At 48.8% G+C, this 23,579-nt stretch overlaps 1 protein-coding gene across 1 annotated transcript in view; it reads left to right on the top strand.

Moving 5' to 3' along the window:
• The window catches only part of LOC146786162 (solute carrier family 12 member 9-like), a 609,812-nt gene that overhangs the window by 167,431 nt on the left and 418,802 nt on the right, over window positions 1-23,579 (top strand). The window contains exon 5 of the mRNA XM_085635689.1: window positions 11,005-11,112. Within this exon, the coding sequence (XP_085491815.1) occupies window positions 11,005-11,112 (108 nt within the window). The remainder of the gene's footprint in view (window positions 1-11,004; window positions 11,113-23,579) is intronic.

Below are 23,579 nucleotides of genomic sequence, written 5' to 3' on the forward strand. Positions count from 1 at the left end.
ACAGTGATTTACCCATCCTTACTGGTATTTCCTGCCTGGATCTAGCAGGAGCAACCATGGCTCATACGGGTACTTTAATTGGGCCGGCACTGTTCTATATTGAAGTGGCAGCTGGTGATCTTTGGAAATGGTGTGCGTAATACTTGCCCGAAGTTTACCTCATCTATATACATATTTGCCTTGATGTTCCCTATATGTCATGAATTACCTTCATTGAGTCAATGCCAACATTAGATTATGGGTATCCCCTTATGCAAATAATTACATACAATATTTTAGTTCCAGAATTTTGCCATTGATACCGCCCTAATACCACGGGTGACCCGTATGTCAAAAATGACTTCCAGTATTTCAGAGCCTGCATTTCATGATGGTTTGCTCTCCCCACCCCATCCCCTCAGACCCAATATGCCATGGCTGCCCTCTCTGATGCAAAGAATTACCACCGGTATGTCAACACCAGCAATTTTCCGTAAGTGTCCCCTTATGTCAAGTATTACTTCTAGTATTTCAGAGTCTGCATTGTGCCTTGGGTTCCCTCCCTTATTCCAAGAATTACCTCGAATGTCCCAGCACCAGCATTTTTCTATGGGTTCCCCCATGCCAAGCATTTTGTCTAGTATGCCAGCGCCAGCTTTATTCCACAAGGGCTCCTATGCCAAGCATTACTTCTAGTGTGGCAGGCCTGCTTTTTGCTGTGGGTGCCCTCTCTTATTGTAAGAATGACCTTGAATGTCCCAGCACCAGCATTATCCCATGGGTTCCCTTATGCCAAGCATTTCCTCCTGTATGCAACCACCCACATTTTTCTATACAGACACCTACGCGGAGAATTATTTCTAGTATGCATTTTGCAATGTGTGCTCATCTTGTGCCAATAATTATCTCTATTATGACAGCTGAAGCATTTTACTTTGGTGCCACCATAAGCCCAAAATCACATGGAGCAGTGCTTAATTTGTGCCGGTGCTTTCCGGTGCTTAGCACCGGCACTTATTTTTTAGGGCCGGGTCTACGCATGATATCAGCTCACTACATTCCAGTAATGCTACAGTCACTCTGTCATCCTGGTAAAGAGCTGATATCCCACTGTAAATCCATACCTGGGTTTCAATGTTGGGCTGATTCGGCGTGGATTTGCACGTAAAATATTTGAATTTGGATGACGCGGCCGCCTGCTTTATAATGAGGCACAAACCTCCGTAAAATATGCCTGGGTGAGGTCCTTGCCTCAGCCAAACTAACAGCAATCATAGCGCTAGTGCGCTACCAATGAATGCTTGAAAATGGATTGAAAGCCCGGCCTCGTCCCTCCTTGGAGAATCGGCAAGTGTTTCCTCCCGAGTCTGACCAATGGGGATTAGTGTCCTCACTTTTCACCCGCCCTAGTCTGTCAGCTAAAGAAGCAAGCAGAGTGTCACGCAGCAGCAGCCCTATAATTAAAAGTTTTAACACAGGAAAGGCAGTAAGTAATGATTTAATTTTCGTAACATGCGCAAGTCTGTCTTGTTTAATGGTTGAGGTACGTGCCCAGAAAAGTGTAACCTCTTATGTCTTGCGCTTGTTTTTACTTAAAGTATGCTAAATTAATTTGCAAATTCTACAGCAGATGACCTGCCGTGCAATCCTGATTGCCGCGCTACCCTGATTGCCGCGCTACCCGAGTGATGATTATGTGTTTGCGTGTTCTTTCTACAACAACCAGGTTTCCAGCTTTCATTTTTTTATTCGTACCATGTTGTGTTCTTTCTTACTGTATTTTGCAGAGATCTGAAAAAAGCATGACGAGCCGAGAGATAGGGCTCTGTAAATATAAAGAGAAAGTGAAACCAATGGTGGTAAGGAATGAGGTGGACGAGTTTACTTGAAACATGGATGCTAGTGATTGCAGTATTTGTTACATAAGGATTTATATTAGTAAATAATTAACCCCGTCATAATTGCAGTTAAGATTATAGATATGTCCATTAAAGAATTATATTACAATGTATTAAACAATACACACACTTGATAGATGTCAGTGCAATCGAGTATGCCAAAAATGTGTCTTGGAATTGGTTTAATGAAAATGCAGCTCATTACAAGGCAAATGTAATAAATGTTATGCACAATTACATTACGCCCACTTTGTGATCAGGACATAGGCTTCAGAATGAAAAAACTCTGTCTCTACAGTGTCCGGTGTAGTATAGTTACCAAGGATGTGGTTTCCCCAGCAATGGTGACCATGTTAAAAGTGTTCCCCAAACTATTCTTGTGGCTTATTCACCAGTTCAGAAATTTGGAAAGGTGGGCCGGTGGGTTGATCACTAACATCTGATCGAGTGAGCCAGTTATTTTTCCCGATGCCCACCACTTACCATGCTTAGAGGCATGGTTACGGACTTCATTTGTACAGTTCAATACGTGGTCCATGTATAAGGGATTTGGATGAATTCTAACTTGCGAGACAGGACTCTCACCATGGATTTTGTTTAACATCCCATTGCATTCTGGGATCTGTAATCTTGGTTTACTTTAATTGTATCCATTGTACTAAAACGAGATTACATAGTTTACAAAAACAAAAGAACATGACTGGATGAGCCTTTCCCTAATGACGTAGAGCCATCAAGGCAACACCAGTAAAGTACCTTGGTTTCCATGGGTGACGTGGGTTTGATTTATCCCTGCGATTAAGACAAACCATCAATTGATCAACTTTTGCTCCATACAAAACCAGAGCGCACCACGTGATGAGCATCGTTGTTTTCTTTAACCAGTATTGCTCCGGAGCAAAGAGGGCATCAATATTCTTTACAAAAATGTTGTTATTGGCAAAATAACTTTCCGCCTCCATTCCTGTGTTTCCGTCCCTTCTTTACTTTGCCTGTCCATCCACTCTTGTCTATATGTCTTTCTTTGCCAGCTCAACTTTTCCCAACTTTAATTTTTTTCAACAGATGTACTCCATTTCCCTCTTTTTAGATCCTCTTTCTCCCATATGTCTCTGTCTCTCTCCTTTGGTTGCACCCTTTATAGCACTCGCTCTGTCTTCATCCATCTCATTACTTTGATTTCTTTCTCTTCCTCATGTTTCTCTCTCTCTTTCTGGCTCTGGCTTCTCTCTCGCTTGTTCTTTATCTCTATTCGCATTCTATGCTGATTTGTATCCACTCATTCTGTCTCCTTTTTTTCATTCCACCCCTTTCTGACTCCCTTTAATCCAGTTTCCCACCCTCCATTTAGCTTTCTGTTTTGCTTTTTCTTTTGCAGTGCACATCTGTGTATCCTCTTACATTAGTTGTACTTTCAGGTACCCTTTCTGGTACACATGTTGTTGAAGATCTTTCAGCAGCACTACACCTACAGAGTCAGAAACCCCTGGCCTACCCAGCAGTGGAGGCGTATTAAGGCATGAGCAAAGAGGGCCCATGCCTTGGGCCCCAGCATTTCAGGGGCCTCCTTATGAAGCTAGCTCTGTTCTGCAGAGCCCTGCCCTGATTACCATGACTAATTCTTTTTTAAACAGATTGTTTTAAATACCGTTTTCCTTTTAAATGTGGGTGATATGTGATAGTCTATTATGGATATTTTGGAGAGACATGCTGTTTTTATGTTTCATGCAACTTCTATAAAAAAGTTTCTTTTAGACCAAAGCAGTACGTCTGAAATGAGAAATGGGAGGGCGTTACAGAGACTATTTGCAGCAATATTAGTGTGCTGCTGCTGCGTTGAATTTCGAAAACACGAGTTATAATCCCTAAAAATTGATGTAAACACATTTAAAATTTGGACAAATGTTCCTAGATCACATAACGTGCCTATGCCTAAAGCCTGTACTACTGGGCACTCTTGTCCACAAAAAATGCATGTGTCAAAGGTTTGAAGCACTGGGTTAATATCAGCTGGCTATTTAATATGTATATGCCAGAGGCATGTGGTAGTGGGCAAATATCAGCTGCCCATATGATGTGGATAGGCTTTCACAACTTGCCATATATATTATACCAACAAAACAAAAGCCTGCACAAGTGGACATTTCTGACTTGGGTAGGTAACATTTGCAGACCTCCATTATATGCACTGTAATGCTTAAAGTCATCTGCACATCTGAAAAGTGTTATTTTCAGATACCATGCTACAGCATTACATACTGTGCATATACAAAGGGTCTGCATTGTATGCTATATGCATATCTGTGACAGTACATTTTACATGAGCATATGATATATGCAAATTTTAGAGACCTGATATGGCATATATTCAGAGGTTTTAGATGTCCATATTGGGCATATTACAGGACTGAATAATGTACTTGAATCAGTTATAGGCAGTGCATATGCCAGAGAGTTGCATAATGTGCATCTTAAAGAGTCCAATATTCTTCATGTGATAGATGCATTCATAGTGGGCTCGTACCTCTCAGCTCTATAATACCATATATTTTTTGGTAACAAGATGAACATGAATCAGTCAAATGCAAATTCCGCAAATTCTCAGAGCAAAAGAATTGAGAAGTGTGTAAGGTGTGCTACTCTCTTCTTCTAATAGAATTGCCAGGGGTAGTTTAGGGTGTTATTTGAAAATCAAGCCTGAGGAGAAACAAAACACAAGAGAAGTAGATAGTAATTCCAGCATTACTTTAGAGTAAGGCCTTTCATGGTCTGAAAAGGTTCATTATCTGCGATTCCAAAAGTTATGACATCCAGTCTCTTTTGTGGGCTTGCCTTGATTTTATTAACAACGTGTTTTGCTGATATTCAGATCGGGTATTACATCTGGCTTTCAGTGCCAGTGGCAGTGTCAGTTAGAGATGTGGGTGGAGACAATATAGTAAGTGGGTGGAGCCAGTGGAGGTAGTGGGTGAAGCCGGGGAGTGGGTGTGGTCTCCTACAAAAGTTTGAGCACCTGTACTTAATATTTTACAAATTAAGCACTGATATGGAGTATGCCATGGCTGACAGCTGACTCACAATCTTAAAACATGCGAACAAACCTACTCTCACTCACTCTCACTCTGCCACTCGTACTCCCTTTCCCATTCACTCTCTTCTCCCTCACTCACACTCTCTAACTTACTCATTCGCACTCATACTCACTACCACTCACTGTTACTCACACAGAAACATTCATTTTCAGTGGTTCTCACTTAAATACGCACACACCTTTTAACCCTCAGTGACTCGCTGTCCTGGTGCAACTGCTCCTGCTACACAAGTGATAGCTACACCGGATTCATTTCCGCTCCCTCTCACAATCTCCAATCTCTCACTTCTGCTAATGCAGTCACTCACTCACTCCTTCTCACTCACTTACACACTCCTACTCAATCTCATTCACTCTCATTCACTCACAAACACATACACACACACTTTCACAGGCAAACAACATTTTTCAGTTCGTTCCTTTGCTGGCACCGCAGAGGTACCATGGCAACAGCAGGAATCCAGTGCTGGACATCGGAACCAGCAAGCCGTGAGTCCCAACGAGGAGCCGGAAGGAGCACCAAGGCCAGACTTGTAAAGGGGAAGACCCACCTGAATCCCTCTCCCAGCTTCTTGATAGGAATGGAAGCAGCCCTGTTAAAACCTGGGACAGTGCTTTGTATCCTGGCCCTGCTGCTCTGTGTGGCTTCTCATTGGCTTCAGGGATGCACTGATGTGCGCCCTGGCATCCACATGTTAGCAGATACACTGTGCTGCCGCCTGAGGCTTGGGCAGTATGCCTGCTAAATAAAATGGATTGTACCTGTGTGAGGGGATCATAGTTGAACTACGCCCCTCAGACATGCACAATCCAGACATCCGGCTTCGGTGTTCCTCGTTTTTAAACAGCACTCTGTTGCAGGATCGTGTCTCCCTTACCCCGTCCCTCCCCCTTTCCTCCTGTCATCAGGAACATGGAGATGAGGCCGCAAGGGCTGACCTGCAAACTGGCATTGTTCATGATAATGTGAACTTTGTGTTTTCTGGTTCCTCATGGGATACTGGGGTGCGTCGTGATATCCCAGAGAAGGAGCCGTCACTGAGGTACTCAGTGCCCGCACTTCTTCATTTTGAGAGGGAGAGTACCCGCACTTCTTCATTTCGAGAGGGAGAGTACCTGCACTTCTTAGCAGAGGTGCAATACTTTCAATTGGACAGTACCGGTACTTCCCAGAAGCAAGATTCTACCCTGGTATTGGATACCTGCACTTCTACTTTTTCATTTCCAGTACTGGGTCATATTATAAAGGAGGACAATGGTGATTCTGGCTGTTTTCAGCTTCAAAGAATCAACGCATGTTGTAGATTCTCCTATGATTTGGTTAGGTGCAATGGTGGTGTTCATTGAGCATTTTGCAGCAAGGGTTGTCCCGAGTTGGCATTATTGGTGTCTTTCACATTGCGCTTCTTGAGGGTTCTTTTATTTGCTGTGTTTTTTTATCAGCCAATGGGTCTGGGATGTGTTCTGCCACTGGATCTTCAGACGCTGCTGGGTGTCATGTCTGAATATCTGGAAGCCATGTTTGAGGAATTTGCTACTCTCCTTACCTCCAGCCTGGGTGCATGTTTTCCAACTGGGAGGTCCAGAATATTTGGTGTATTATCTTACACTTGTTGCCTTCTCAATTTGCTATATTGGTTCAGCACTTGTCTTGATCCATCGTTTCAGCAGAGCAAACGCTCCAATCTCCGCAAGTTCACAGGGCGGCTCAGAGTGAATTGAGCCGGGATAGGGTTGTGGTGCCCAGAGGCTGGTGGTGAATGAGAAGCCCAAAGCTGGAATTAGGCCAAGAAACTTACGGGCCTCTGATGGAACTTTGTGAACTTGGGGGCTACAGCTCCATGCAATAGCCCCACTGATGTTCTTACGCAAGGCTGAAAATGTAGATACGCCCATTGCTTCCATTTGGATTGAAAGTTATTGTGTGGGAAGCTTTAGTCAAGATTCCTTGGGTTCAGGGTTCGTCAGTGGTTTCCGTATTACAACATTTTATTCCTGCACTACACCACACCACTTTATTGTTCAAGATGCTATGGTGTGCTTATGGCAGGGGTTGGGTAAGCCTGCTTAGTGGAAATGCATGAATGAATTCTGAATTCGAAGTGAGAGGCACAACAAAGAATTGATGGTTGGACAACTTCCTGGTGGTCTTTGCTACCTCACTTCTCCCGTCAGGTTATAGTTTTTATGACCCTCCATGTGGGGTCAACTAACTGTCTACTTGGACTTCTTGGCGACAAGAGAGGATGTCTGCAGGGAAATGGCCTTTACAACGCGGGCTGAGACACAAGTTCCGTTTCTCCGCAAGCTCAACCACACTTACCTTAACCACAAATATGCCTTAACCACACATATGCCTTAACCACGCATATGCCTTAACCGCGCATATGTGTGGTTAAGGGAGTGCGTGGTCTAGATGCTGAGATGTGGGGGCCCAGGAACAGGAAGGATGGGAGAGGATGTGGTGAATTAGGTGGCACTGCGGCTGGGTTTGGGGGGATGGAGGGATCATTTTTAAGGATTGGGGTAATTTTCAATGCTCAGGGTAGTTTCTAGGGCTCAGGGTGAGCTGGGGTCGTTTTTAGGGCTCGGGGTAGTGTTTAGGGCTGGAGGTAGTGTCTAAGGCTCGGGGGGTCAGGGTAGTGTTTAGGTTCAGGGGGTTGGGGTAGTGTTTAGGACTCAGCAGGGGTCTGGGTAGTGTTTAGGGCTCGGGGGGTCAGGGTAGTATTTAGGGCTCAGTGGGAGGTTGGGTAGTGTTTAGGGCTCCGGGGGTTCAGGGTAGTGTTTAGGGCTCAGGGGGGAGGGTCGGGGTAGTGTTGAAGGCTCGGGGGTAGTTTTTTGGGCTCAGTGGAGGTCGGAGTCATTTTTAGGGCTCAGGGCGGGATGGTGTGTGATCTTTACCACACATCCGGTTACCAGTCATGCCTTTACCACGAAATTGCATGGTAAATGCATTTGTATTAAAGGAATGCGTTGTTTAGACTCATTCCTTGTTGGAGCCGTGTAGTGTGCAGTGTAGGTGGTGGTTCTTTGACCCATTTGGGGGAGAGGCATTTTGGCTTGTTTTTTCAGGGCAAAAACTGAAGGAGGTGGCACTGGGATGCCAGTTTATGGATGCGGATGTAATGAGGTCAAGAAGAGGTGGAGTGCTGGATATTACTTATAAATAATTGCAGAAGCAAACAGCCTCGAGCATCAATAATCATTTGCTAGGCTACACTGGAATTGTTTCCACAGAAGTTCAATGGAAGTTCAAAAACTCAAATGCCCTCCACTAGATTCAGAAGAAGCATTGTAACTGGTCAGCTAGTGTTTCCAACAGTTGAGAGATGTAAGAAAGTACATTGGGGAAGGGACAAATTGAGAGATGGACAAAAAGAGAAACAAACTGGGGGCTCAAAGCAAGGCCTGAGCATGAAGGAACCAGAGAGAAGGTGCACCAGATCTTTGAGCACATGATTGAGCCAAATTCAGCCATTTCTCTCCCTCTCGGTCTCTCTCTTTGTGCCAGGGCATGTGGCCAGCGAGTAAAGACGCCTTGTTTTCATATGCGACTCTTGCTGTCACAGGTGTGCAGGTTCACATCTCCTTGGGAAGGTATCTCAGTCTCAGCCTGTCGGTGTCAGTGAAGGGATTGGAGGGGGGGCTATCAAGGGCTCAGGCGGTGGGGGCATCACCGGTGCCTGTGTTCAGGAAGGCCGATTCCTGAAACTGCACTCCTCATGGCTATGACTCCCCCGTGACTGGCTCTAATTTAATTTTTGCCTGACCCCTGCGCCATCATAATCTAAGATTCATCAGGGAAATTAAATTTAACGCCGTGTCCTACACTAACCGTGGTGAATTGGAGCTGGGAGAGCTGTAACAAGGCTTTCCGCCCGTAATCTCTCTCTGTGCCCCCCCTGTGCCCCTTCCAATAAACGTCTCTGTGCTAGGAGCCCTCTGTTAGTCAGTTTTTTTAGCTTTGTGGTCAGTTTCCAACTATGAGCTAGAAAACAAGATGGCCGAAGCTGAGACCTTGTGAGGATTGTGCTGACTGTTGTCTTGTATACAGAACTGTGTAGCACATGTCATTGTACATGCACCAAATAAGGACAATAAACTACAGCATGGGTAGACTTGAAAGGGGCACTGTGTGGACCAAAAAAAAACAAGCACTGGCCCATTCAACTCGGCCCATCTGGAAGTTCCCGATGAGGCCCAATAGGCCAGTCCAACACAGGAGATGTGTATGTCCCACCATGTTGACACCTAGGGGTAGTGAGCTTAATGGAACCACTCCACTAGCGCCTTGAGACCCTCTCGGTGAGTAGTTGCGCTTTACCATCCCTGATTGATTGATTGATTGATTGAGCTGGCTCAGGGTCAGCTTGGGATTTTTAAGTCTATACTTATGAAGGTGTATATAAAACTACAATGTTCTGTTAGTTAGAATGTGGATACGGATGTGGCCTAATGGCTAGAACAGGTGACATTGAAGCTGGGGAACTGGGTTCGAGTCTCGGCAGGGACGCTCAACATCCTATGATTCTTGTCAAACCACTTAATCTCCCCATGGCTGACAAAATAAATGTGCCCATCTGTAACACGACTGGTGCACATGTAAAGCGCCCTGATAGCTTTGGCTCGAGTTTATGCTATAATACACCCCCCCTTCCCCCCCCCCAAAAATAAGTCCGGGTGTAGGCACCATAAGGGGCGGGGGTTTATCACCCCTGGATTTTGTACTGGCAACCAAAGAATAAACAGATGCAGACAAAGGATGTCTGTCTAAATCCATGCCGCACATTGCCTAAGTCCCCCTGAAGTGCTGTAACCGACTCTGGGGGGGATGCAAGACCTCTTTGTTTTGTTAAATATTTATTTAATGCCCTGAAGGACTTGAATCTCCTAGACGTTTACTGTTTGCCAAGCCTGGTGAACCAGCACAGTAAGGAAAGGCAGGAGATGCTATATTATGTTTATGTCACTTCCGGCGCGGCTGACTAGAGAAAAGCAGGTATTTTAGGAGGGGCTCCACACCTCAGTGACCACAATTCAATAATTGGCAAAAAGGAAAGGGTTCTTGGAGCCACCATAGACTCTGGATTTTTACAGCTCTTCTAGGAGACTCTTGCAAAGGGCAGCATGGTTTCTGCCTGTCATGTTCTGTCGCCATGTTTAATTTTCAGTGTCTGTGAAAGCATGTAACTACGGGCATGTACATATGTGTGTAATGTGTCAGTTTAATTTAAGGTGTGATAAATGTATTTATTTAACTCCATGTAATAACTGAGCACAAAGCACTAACCTGTGGTTCTAAACAAAATAGAGAGGGATGTAGCTCTACAGAATCTGATGAGAAAATATGTAATCCTGGATTCAAATCTTGGCGAGCCCAGAGGGTCAAATTGTGAGACCAGGGGCCCTTCAATTTATTTCACTGAATAGCATTCTCCTTAATCATCCGGTTTGACAGCACATTGAAGTAATCTACTCAAGTGTCTGTGCGCTACAAAAATCCTACGTTTATTGTTAGAATAATGTTTATTTACATTTAATAACAATATAGGCCATATCAATATAATATATGACAATCTGACACATTTTGGTAACTCGGGCAATGTCGTCAGAGCATGGGTGTATTCTTGAATGTTTCATGTTGAAAAAAAATACTTTCAATAAATGACACTCAATTCAGTAATGTAATCATATGTACTTATTTCAGACTAAGAGAAATGTTGAAAAATATATATATTTTTTATATTTTTAAGTCTTTAACATATTTTTAATTACATTATTTGTCCAATTATATCTTTTTGTGGCTTGGCTTCAGGGATACTGAGGTAGAGAAGGGGGGGTCACCTTATCCGTATAACTAACTCGGCACAGAATTCAATTTTCCTTCCTGATATGTGTGTCTGTTGTAGAAACGTTTGAGCTACTTGAAATCTCTTTCAAAGAAATTGTTTGTGATTTTACTAATTTACAGAGTTTTGTATGACCAATTTCATAATGAAGATCTTAATATTGCGTTGTGTCTTGATATCCTCGCAGCCCGCTACTCCCCGGACTACACCACGGGACGCATGATGAGCTTCACCACCGTCTTTGCCGTCATGTTCAATGGATGCACCGGTATCATGGCTGGGTCCAACATTTCAGGTAAGAGGAACAGTGCGCAATACCTCTAATTATTCATCAAGAAGGAACCTTAGAGGGAGAAACAGGCATCAAGGGCGCCCTCCACTCAACAACAGTATCCTATACAAAAAAAGCCCTTATTGCACGTCACACATCAAGTCTGAATTTTTAGGGGTTCCCCTCTTCTTCTTTTTAAGTGGGGAAGGTCTAATACCTACTTATGAACCCGTCCATATGTGTATTTGAAGATAGAAGCAGGTCTTGTGCTAAAAGGTGATACTTACAAGTTTAAGAAAAATAATACCAAATGTGTGTTTAGGACGTGCCTCACGTCAGCAACCACCAAGGAGCAATTGGCAGGTTCTCGACAACTTGCTCACTCTCTCATCATCAGCACTTTCCCATACAGAAATGAAAACAAGCACCCAAAACATGTTACATGTATGCATGTGACCCAAAAACTGCTGTGTATGGTAAACATCTAAACATTTGTGTTCCCTATAGATCCCCGTCATGGGAGGAGAGCTTCTTTCTTACAAGCACTACAAAACTTTAAAATGAGTTACAGCAGAGCACCCTGCACTTGTCTTTAATTTGTAGTGTGTGCACTCATTTAGAAATCTGTTTATTAAGTTGTAAGTTGCAGTGAAAATCATACGATACATCTTAGAATGGCAGAGAGCATAATTACAGCTGGTGCACAGCAACATCGCAGAACACATCACATAGAATCATAACACTGTGCACCGGTCAAGTGGCATTTAGCATTGATTAAAGTTGTAACCTGTGAGTCTGCGAGGAAAACTATCATTACGCGCAATGTTGTAGTCCCATCACTAGCGGAAAGCGTCAAGTCGCAGTCACTTTTGCCAAAGACGTGTGTTTCCCAGTGCACCCCCAGATCGATATTCAAACATCGCTGAACTGCCCATCCTACAACTGGGGGACTGTCCCTTCTACAACCTTTCAACTAAAACAACAACATCCAACAGCAGCTCACAAGTTTAATTCCAGATGCCCTTCTCCCTCGAACCCCCCCCCCTCCCGGTGAGCCCCCCCCCAACCTCCCACCCCCAGGAACGTCACACCCACTATCATCCGAGTCGCGGCATGCATGGTCACCGATATCAATTCAGGCACCCCCCGCGCCGACTCAGCCCACCAGATCGGACAGCCCCCCTGCGTCTAACGCGGCTCCTGCTACTCGCTACCGTCCCCAGCCAGGGCCGTCCCATCGGGCCGTAACAGGACCTGCAGCATCTCTCCCCATTGGGATGCGATTGGTGTCACCCGGAGGCCCAGTGTTTCCTCCCTCCGAAGTGCCACCTCCTCCGCCTTGGCCCAGACCAGAAAAGAGCCGCGCCACGCCCGTGCAAGCGGCGCCGCGTCTGCCTTCCAGCGCTTAGTGATAAGTCGCTTTGCTACTATGATCCCCAGGTCTATAAAACGAGAGGCAACCCTAACCGCGGGCGACCGATGAAAGAGGTGTAACAGGTAAGTAGGCCATTCAGGGGGAATCTCCCGTCCCGTGCACTCGCGGAGCATCTCGTGTACTGCCTGCCAGTATGCACTCAGTCCCGGGCAACCCCACAACATGTGAAGCAGATCAGCATCAACCTCTGCGCAAAGGGGACAGCTTGCGTCCACACGGTGGAAATATCTATTAATGGCAGCTGGCGTTAGGTAGGCCCTGTGCAAGACGAAAAACTGTATTTGGCGGAATTTCATATTTCTTGGCACCCTCCTTGGCCCCTGCAGCACCCTATCCCATTCTTTATCCGCCATGGGGCGGGCAAGGTCCGCCTCCCACTTCTCGCGTAATGCCCCTAGGCTTGGCGCTGCGTGTGTGCGTAAGGCCGCGGCAAACCATCGAATCAGGTGCCCTCCTCGGCCCAAGACATGTAGATATTGCATCACCAAGTGCTGCTCCGGCTCCTCCCGCAAGTTTCCCCAGTGCCCCGCCAGTGTCTCCATCAGTGCCCGATGGCGGAGAAATTGGCCCCGCGCCAGCCCCGTCTCCTCCGCAAGGGTCTCAAATGGCAAAAGCACTCCCTCACGGTACAGGTCCTCTAGGGTGTGGATATCAGCCGCATGCCAGTCCCTCAGTTCCACGGCTCCAAGTGTGTCCTGACCACAAGGAGAACCCTCCAGGGGTATAGCCGGGGCATAAGGGATCCTAGTACTGGTGAGCCGGAGGCTTCTGCGGTAGCATTTACACGCCACTGCTAACAGCACAGGCATGGGCCGCAAAGCAGCCGTCGTCGGGTGAAAGATCCGTAGGAGCTCTGCCAACTCCAGCGGAGGGCTCCCCGCCGTCGCAGTGTCCTCCCAACATTTGTCCGCCAGCCACCGGGCCACCCGTTGTAACTGCGCCGCCAAATAGTAATGTTCCAGACAGGGCATCGCGAGCCCGCCCTGGCCTACGGGGAGGCATAGCTTGGGCAGCGCGACCCTATGGCGTGCCGCTCCCCACACAAAGTCCCGGAGGGATCGCATGTGGCTGGTGAAAAAAGACGCCAGTATGTACAGCGGCAAATTGGCAAAGTAGTATAACAGACGAGGCAGCACCACCATCTTGACAAGCGCTATTCGTCCAGTGACCGACAGGGCAAGCGTACTCCAGAATGCCATCTGAGACCGAATCGCCGTCACGGCTCGTCCCAGGTTGCCTTCCACCAGGTCTTCTGGCCTGCGATAGACTTGGACTCCCAAGTAACGAAAGGTGTCCGATTGCCACTGCACTCGCACCCCACCAAGTTGGTAGTCGGGGTCCTGAGTGTCGCCCCTGAACGCATATAGGCAGGATTTGGCTGCATTCACCCGGAGTCCCGAGAGCTGTTCAAAGTTAGCCAGGACACGTTCCAGCCCCACAGGGATAGAAGACACGTCTCTGACAAAGACTAGGAGATCATCCGCATAAAGGGACACCTGGTGTACCGCATCTCCCAGGGGAATGCCGTCCGCCAAGTCCCTCCGGAGTGTTGCCGCTAACGGCTCCATTGCGAGCGCAAACAGGAGGGGTGACAGCGGACAGCCCTGCCTGGTGCCACGGCCGATTTTGATGGGGTCCGAGATGTACGGGCCAGTGCGCACTCTCACCGTTGGGCCTTTATACAGAAGTGCCGCTAGTTGGAGAAAGCCAAGCCCCAATCCAAATCTCGACAGCGTGGTCACCAGGTACCCCCACTCCAGACAATCGAAGGCCTTCTCCAGGTCTAAGATTAGGCAGCCCGCCCGAGGCCAGAGTCGGGTGCTCTCCTCCATCACTCGGAAGAACCGCCGCAAGTTGAGGGAAGTGCTGCGCTTGGGCACAAAGCCGTTTTGATCACTGTGCACCAGCGTGGGCACCACCGGCGCCAACCTCTCCGCCAGTATCTTCGCCAGGATTTTATAGTCCGTGTTGAGCAGGGCGAGCGGGCGGTAAGATCCCAACTGGACGGCGTCGCGTCCCGGCTTAAGTAGGGAAATCAGGTAGGCCTCTTTCATCGACTCTGGTAGTGTGCCGTTCTCTAGTGCAGTTAAGTAAAGGCTGTGGAGTTTAGGTATCAGAGACTCTCGGTACGATTTGTAGTACTCCGCCGGTAGCCCGTCCGGCCCCGGCGCCTTCCCCGTCGCCAACAAGGAGATAGCATCTCCTATCTCTTCTACTGAGGGGGGGCATTCCAGGGAGGCATGATGCTCCTCCGGGACCACGGGCAGGTCTAGAGCCTCCAGGAACCCATCTAAGTCACATTCTCGTCTCCTCCCAGTCGAACTGTACAGAGTGGTATAGTGCGCCGTGAATGCCTGGTGAATTTCCCATTGGGTGTGGACCAGCGTGCCGTCAGGGCCAGTAATGGCACCTATTGGGGCACGAGCGGTCTCCTGCCTGATCAGCCAGGCCAGGAGTCGCCCAGCCCTGTCCGACGTGGCATGTACCCGAGCGGAGTGAGCCGCATAGTTAAGGCAGCGTAGCCGGTCTAGAAGTGTGGTATTGCGTGCCCGGAGCTCCAATAGGCAGCCCGAGTCCACGCCACCACCCTCCCCAAGCGATTCACAGGAGAGGAGGCGGGACTCCAGGGCGGCAAGATCCCGTGACAGCTGCCTACGAATGTTCCATGTCGCACCCAAGCAGTGCCCTCTAATATACACTTTATGGGCGTCCCATTCCAGCAGCTCACTATCCGTGGAGCCCTCATTAAGGTCAAAGTATTGGTCAATCGCTGTACCCAGGGAGGTACGAAACTCCGAATCTTCCAAGGCCACTGTCTGAAGGCGCCAGGTCGGAACAGGAGGTCTATCCGGCCGCCACCGGAGTCCCAGGATGAGGGGATTGTGGTCCAAGTGTGTCCGGCCCATATATTCCGCTCGAGTCACCCACGGAAGCACCGAACGGGTGCCCACCACCCTGTCCAACCGAACATGGAGGCCGTGAACCGCCGAGTAGAATGAATACACGCGGTCGTCCGAGTGGACGCTCCGCCACAGGTCAATCAAGGTCCAATGTGACAACCAGGTGGCCAGGGCCCTGGTGTTCGACCCCACCTGAGTGCCCCGCAGGGGCGGGAAGGACCGGTTCAAATATACATCAAGTACGGAATTAAAATCTCCCCCCAGGAGCCAGGGAAGGCCAGCGTATGGTGCCAGCACCGCTGATAGACTGGCCAGATAGGAGGACTGATCTACATTTGGCGCGTAAAGAGACCCCAGTAGCACCTGTTGCCCATCAACCCTCCCATGCACCAGGGTGTACCTCCCCTCCGGGTCCACCAACACCTCCAAGCAGACAAACGGGGTACCCGCCCGTACCCATATCAGCGTGCCTCTAGCGTGTGCCGAGCATGTAGTGCCATACACCTGTCCCCTCCATCGCATGCCCAGCCTTCCCAGTTCCCTCAACGTCATGTGCGTTTCCTGCAGGAGAGCTATAGCCACCGCGTGTCGCTGCATGTATGCATAGACTGAGTACCTACGCGCCGGCGTATGCATACCGCGGACATTCCACGGGACTACATTTGTAACAGCCATGAGTAAAGCCGAATCGCGAGCCCGTGGCGGGGGCCAGGGGCGCCTCCCCAGGGCAGGAGGCAGAGGGCCTTCACTGGACTATGTAATGAGCTGCATAGATAACCCAACAAAACAACAACGCAGAAACATACTATCGTGTATGTGGTAGTGTGTGCACTCATAATTAAAACCACACCACGTTTAGACCATTTTAAGCTGAACAGCCGGCATGTTTGTTTGCCACTTCACTTTTTGGCAAATTATTCAGGGGACGGGGTCCCCATTTTACCTTAAAAATGCACCGGACCATGTGGCTACCAGGTGAACGCCTACCAGCAGGCCAAATGCAGGAGCACGGGAAGAAGTCTACACTCAGTCCCCACCGAGCTGGGCGTCTACCGCCACTCACCTCACACACAATAAGAATATGAGGGCTAATAGTAGAAAGAGGGAAAGGGGAATGGAATAAGAGAGAAAATGGAGACACTGGCTATCACTGTTCTGAGTCATCAATTTTGCTGGGCGCTGACCCCTGCAGGTTCACGAGGAGACATATTAAGACTCTGTCATTAAGGTAACGCATCTAACCACAACAGAAAAATAAATAAACTTTTAGAACATCTCTTCGTAACTAACTCTCTGTGCTCTGCTGTGAAGCTGGTGTTCCTGAAACTAAAGCATGACAAGATTTAGGGGAATGTATATTTCGATTCACCCTATGTCTCCATTAACAAGGTGACTGCCTTATGCCAGGTGCTCTCAAATTCCGATAGGCTTAGATTTTAGGTTATCTTTCACCAACTGCAATAATCTGCAGTTCTTGCTATAATCAATATATCACTTTTCTAAATACCAAATGTACCTACAGAAACACACTCCCCCCTCTCTCTCTCTCTTCCCACCCCCCCTACTATGAGGACTGGTCATTCACCGTAATGAAGTGTGTATTTACTATTCTAACTCCACATGCACTTTGATAGTAGGGTGGGTTAAAAAGCGGACCGAAGCCATTGGGGAGAGGAGTTGACCTAACGGCTAGGGTCTGGGGAACTGGTTTCGAGTCTCGGCAATGCCGCTGAACATCCTGTGCAAGTCACTTAATCTCCCCGTGCCTAAAAAAAATGAATGTGTCCTAATGTAACGCAACTGGTGCTATGTGAAGCGCTCTGATACCTAATTCGGGTCAAGTTCGCACTATATAAAACTCTATAAAAATTAAAAAAAAGTCTAACTGCACTTTGAGTTTTTTGATACACTGACTCGAAAGTACCTAAACACACTACGGGTTCCGGTCCTCATAACACACTGGTTCTCACGAAGATAGTGTTTGTCTGGTTCTGTCAAGGCTTACCTACACTATGAGTACCGAGCCGGTCTCCACAGCATGGGTCACATACACACACACACCGACACACACACACACACACACCCACGCGCACACACACATAGATATGTACCCTTGACCCCGTCACCAGGTAGGTCGCCCCCCCCAGCCGACACACGGTCCTCCTGTGCCGCTGTCCCGCTGCCGCTACCCGCTGTGATCTGACCGCCTCTCCCCACCGAGGTCAGCCTTGCATTGCCTGTGCTTGTTTATTTCTTGTGTCTCTGTGACTCTGATTCTGCCTTTTACTTGTTGCCACTTTTGTTTTACTTTGTTTTACTGCTGTTGTCGTTTTTCACTTTGTGCCCTCTCCCCCCCGCCCCCTTTTGCCTTCTGTGTCACCCACCCGCTCCCTCGCGCTTCCCGCCGCTGCGTCCCTTGCGGCCCCGCCCCCCGGGTATCCCATTGGCCGCCCCACTCCCGCCTCCCAGCTACTCCTCCCTCCCACAGCCCCTCATATGGAGGCCGCGCCGCTGGCGCACCGAAGGCGCGCCAAAGGCAAGCCTGTCTGCGCCCGTCCGCGCTTGGACCGCGCCCAGCGCCAGAACTCCTGGCCCCCGCCAAAGCCAGGAAACCCGACTGAGATACAACACCGCTGCCCTCAACGCACTCAACACCGGACGACCACCTGCCTGCCACCGAGCCACCCCGAAGCGCACCCACGGACCCTTCTCCTGCCTAGACTGCAAATTCACCTTCGTCTGAAACTTCACGCCACCATCCGGGCCAGGCAACAACAACCACCTCAAGTGCATCCTGCTCAACACCCGCTCCGTCCACAAGCACGCGGTCGAACTATGGGACCTCCTCGACACAACAGCACCAGACGTCGCCTTCCTCACGGAAACCTGGATGTACGCCTCCTCAGCCCCCGACATCGCCATAGCCATCCCGGACGGCTACAAGATCATCCAAAAGGACCGCGTCAACCAAACCGGAGGAGGAATAGCCATCATCCACAGGAGCACCATCAGCGTCTCGACCAACTCCGAAGACACCCTCACCACCGCCGAACACCTACACTTCCAGATCCGCACTGACCCCAAGACCACCCTCAGAGAAACCCTCATCTACAGACCCCCAGGCCAACGCACTCAATTCAGCGAAGCCGACCTCATCAGCCCGCATGCCCTCGCCTCATCAGACTACATCCTCCTAGGGGACCTGAACTTCCACCTGGAGAACAACAACGACAACAACACCACCATCCTGCTAGACGACCTCACCAACCTCGGACTAAAGCAACTGGTGAACACCCCCACCCACTACGCCGGCCACACGCTCGACACCATCTTCTCTGCCAGCGACCATGTTACCTTCAGCCACTCCACCGGACTACACTGGACCGACCACAGCTGCATCCATTTCACCTATAAGAAGACCACATTCCACCACCACCCGCAACGGATCCCCCGCAGATGCTGGAGTAAAGTCACCACAGACCAGCTAACCACATCACTGAGCCAGAACCCACCAATGAACACCACGGACACCAACGACGCAGCCCGCAACCTCACACAGTGGATCATCAACTGCGCCGACACCCTTGCACCACAGAAGAACCCTCCAGGCAAGTCCGGCAACAGGAAAGTCACATGGTTCACCAACGCCCTCAAAGAATCGAAGAAATCACGCCGAACCCTCGAGAAAACCTGGCGCCACGAACAGATGACTGAAAACATGACAGCCCTCAAAAACGCCACTCGCAAACACCACCAGCTGATCCGCACCACCAAAAAGACATTGTTCAAAGAGCGGCTGTACAACAACATACACAACAGCAAGGAACTCTTCAGCATCGTTAAAGAGCTCTCCAACCCCAGCGCCAACAGCAACGACATCACGCCGTCACAAGACGTCTGCAACTCCCTCGCCACGTTCTTTCACCGCAAGATCGCCGACATACACAGCAGCTTCTGCGCTCAGACTCAGACTCCGCCCCTAACCACAGAACCAACGCCCCCGACAACCACCCTTAGCAACTGGACTCCCATCAGCACTGAAGACACCACCCACGTTATGAATACCATCCACTCCAGCTCTCCTTCCGACCCATGCCCTCACCACATCTTCAACAAAGCCGACTCCATCATCACACACCACCTCCGGAACATCATAAACAACTCCCTCACGTCCACCACCTTCCCAGAGAGCTGGAAGAACGCTGAGATCAACGCCATACTGAAGAAACCCACGGTGGACCCTAAAGACCTCAAGAACTTCCGCCCCATCTCTCTTCTTCCCTTCCCTGCTAAAGTCATAGAGAAGACCATCAATAAACAGCTGACAGCGTTCCTCGAGGCAAATGGCTCCCTCGACCCATCCCAGTCCGGATTTCGAGCCAACCACAGCACCGAGACCGCCCTCATCGCAGCCACCGACGACATCAGGACCCTGCTTGACAACGGGGAAACAACCGCTCTCATCCTCCTAGACCTCTCAGCAGCCTTTGATACAGTCTGCCATTGCACCCTAATAACCCGCCTTCACAACGCCAGGACCCAAGGTAATGCCCTGGACTGGATCACCTTGTTCCTCTCCGACAGAACCCAGAGAGTCCACCTTCCTCCCTTCCGCTCAGCGGCCACCGAGATCACCTGCGGCATACCCCAAGGCTCTTCGCTCAGCCCAACCCTCTTCAATATCTACATGAGCCCCCTCGCCGCCATCGCACGCAAACACAACCTCAACATCATCTCATACACCGATGACAGCCAGCTGATACTCTCCCTCACCAAAGACCCAGCCACCGCCAAATCCAACCTCCAGGAAGGAATGAAAAACGTCGCGAAATGGATGAAACTCAGCCGTCTCAAACTGAACTCAGACAAGACAGAGGTCCTCATCCTCGGACCATTCCCATCCGCCTGGGACGACTCCTGGTGGCCCACAGCACTGGGCACCGCGCCGACACCCACGAACCACGCACGCAACCTGGTATTCATCCTGGACTCCTCCCTCACGATGACCAAGCAAGTCAACGCCATCTCATCCTCATGCTTCAACACCCTGCGCATGCTCCGAAAGATCTTCCGGTGGATCCCTACCGAAACCAGAAAGACGGTCACCCAGGCCCTCGTCACCAGCCAACTGGACTACGGGAACGCCCTCTATGCAGGAACCCCAGCCAAACTTCAGAAAAGGCTCCAGCGCATACAGAACGCATCCGCACGACTCGTCCTCGACATCCCTCGCCACAGCCACATATCTGCCCACCTGAGAGAACTGCACTGGCTTCCCTTCAGCAAAAGGATCACCTTCAGGCTCCTCACCCACGCACACAAAGCGCTCCACAACACGGGCCCTGAATACCTCAACAGCCGCCTCACGTTCCACACTCCAACCCGCCAGCTCCGCTCTGCCAGCCTCGCCAGCGTACCACGGATTCGCAGAACCACCTCCGGAGGAAGATCATTCTCTTACCTGGCTGCCAAGACGTGGAACTCCCTACCCACCCACCTACGACTGACCCAGGACCATCTCACCTTCAGGAAACACCTCAAGACCTGGCTTTTCGAGCAGTAGCAGCCCCCCCCCCCCCCCCCTCCCCTCAGTGCCTTGAGACCCTCACGGGTGAGTAGCGCGCTCTATAAATGTATTGATTGATTGATTGATTGATAGATTGTATAGCTAGACAGAGATAGACTTGCATAGATACATAGATCAGGAAGATAGATGAATAGGATAGATAGATAGACAGGTCAGATAGATAGATAGATAGATAGATAGATAGATAGATAGATAGATAGATAGATAGATAGATAGATAGATAGATAGATAGATAGATAGATAGATAGATAGATAGATAGATAGATAGATAGGTCAGATAGATAGATAGATAGACAGGTCAGATAGATAGACAGGTCAGATAGATAGATAGATAGATAGATAGACAGGTCAGATAGATAGACAGGTCAGATAGATAGATAGATAGATAGATAGATAGATAGATAGATAGATAGATAGATAGATAGATAGATAGACAGGTCAGATAGATAGATAGAGTTAGTTATTGTTGGTAAGGATCCATCGTCGCTCCTTCTGTATCTAACAGCAAAGCGCCCCCTGGCTCCTGCAGCCCAATTTACTGGAGCGATTTGAGGGGGTCAGTGAAATACTCTTTTCCCGAGCGGGGAGTCTCACTGAACCCCCAAAATACCTTGTTCTGTTTTGCCACACCATGGAGTGCATTACCCCTTCTTCTGTAACCTTTGACCTCCCGGGGCCGTGTGCCTTTATAGAAATACTGGTCCCCGACTTCAGGTAAATTCTGCCTTTTAGTTTTCGAATCCTTGACTGGCCACCGAGGGGTTAACCCGAGGCTTGGGAAGCGTAAAAATCTGTAATAAGCCGAACCGCTAAAGTGGAAAAGAAAGGTCGACAAAATATATTTTCTGTCTGCTGAGGTGTGTTGCTTTGCTTTTTTTCGTACATTTTTTTGCTTTTCAATCCTGCTCAGCGCCGACTGCCTTCTGCTCCCATCTCCCGCCCTGCCTCCTCCTCATCCCAGAAATAATCAGTGGCTGCCTCTGCAATCCTGCCATGCACCTACTTTTGTTAAAATATTCAGAGGAAATGAGAGGCTGGCCGTTAACCCCTGAGACGCCGAAAAAGCAAAGGCAGGGGCTGTTAGAATGACTGTGAAGTGTAGTCTGCGAGTTGTTTGAGGTGCAGTATTGTAGTTGTATTTATATAGCGCTTCAGACCGCTTTGAGAGGCGCTGAAATGCATTATTGGATGGGTAGCTTTGTGCTGCACACTATTTTAAGGAAGTTTGGTGCTGTGTATGAGTGACGAGTGATGTTCTTACCATGTGTGGAATTGCAGCGTTTATCGGTGTCATGTATGATGGATATCTGAGAAACAGCATGTGCTCAGCAGTGCTTAATTTGAGCTGGTGGTTTCCAGTGCTCAGCACCAGCACTCAATTGTCAACATCTGCACTTGTGACAATCTGCCACAAGGTGGTGATGTCGGACTCATTCAGAGATAATTACAACACCAGTCAATTATTAATTCAATATACATAAACAATGTCTATTACCAGCCGCCCAAGCCATTCTTATAGCTTTGGGGTCTGGAATAGTGCGAATTGTAACACTTGTAGAAGTGAGATGGTTAGTAGTTGTGTTATTACTATAATTGGCAGCATGGCAGGGGCAATGAGCAGTGTAAGCTGCAGTGCCCTCCTGGCGAGAGCCTTGGCACGTATCTTTTTACAAATTAAGCACTGGTCAGGTAACGTTAGACAGCTGGTACAGTTTATTCTGGAGGCCCCATTTTGTTTTGAGTTTATGGTGGTTATTGAAGATTTTTAATCCACCACCAAGCCTGTGTGTAGCACTTACACCAGGGCTCTCCACCGGGTAGCTCAGGAGGTACCCGTAGCTAGCCAGCTGCCAGTAGGTAGCTCACGGACACGCAGTCTCGCCTAATACAGAATTCAGAGTCTCTGAAACTCAGCCATGCTTCCACTTGGATACTACCAGCACTGCTAAGTTGTAGACCCCAGAAGTGGCAGCCAGCCTCACGAAGCCCATAGTTATGATATGTTATGCAGATTTGTAGAGCGCTCTATCACCCCGAGGGTACCTTGGTGCTGAGTAGATGTGAGTCTAGTCACAACTAGGGCTTAGTTACACTACTTGAAAAGCAATGTCCTCAGCTTCTTGCAGATTTGAAGTAGTGATGAGCAGGTTTATACGTGTAGTGGCGGGTCATTCCACGCTTTAGGAGTTCAGACTCACTCACAATGGGATTGACAGTTTTCAAGACCTTCCAGTGCTTAATTTAAGCCAGTGGTTTCCAGGGTTCGGAACCGGCTCTTAATTCTCAGCACCGGCTCTAATAGCAATATGCCACATGGGGACGCTGTTGTCTTATTTTGAGATGAGCACAGCAACAGTTGTTTGATCATTCAATATGCATTAGAAATGAATATCGCCTGCCACCGACACCATTCTTATACTTTCGGTGGCTGGAATAGTCTGAACTCTCACACTTGGAGGAGTGTGATGGTTTGCAGTTGTGTTGCTACTGTCATTGGCAGCGCTGGCAGGGGCAGTGGGTGGTGCCATAAATATGTTTTTTGTGAATATGCACATATGTATACATGTGC

This window comes from Triturus cristatus, chromosome 11 (genome assembly GCF_964204655.1).
Source record: "Triturus cristatus chromosome 11, aTriCri1.1, whole genome shotgun sequence".
Taxonomy (NCBI): Eukaryota; Metazoa; Chordata; class Amphibia; order Caudata; family Salamandridae; genus Triturus; species Triturus cristatus.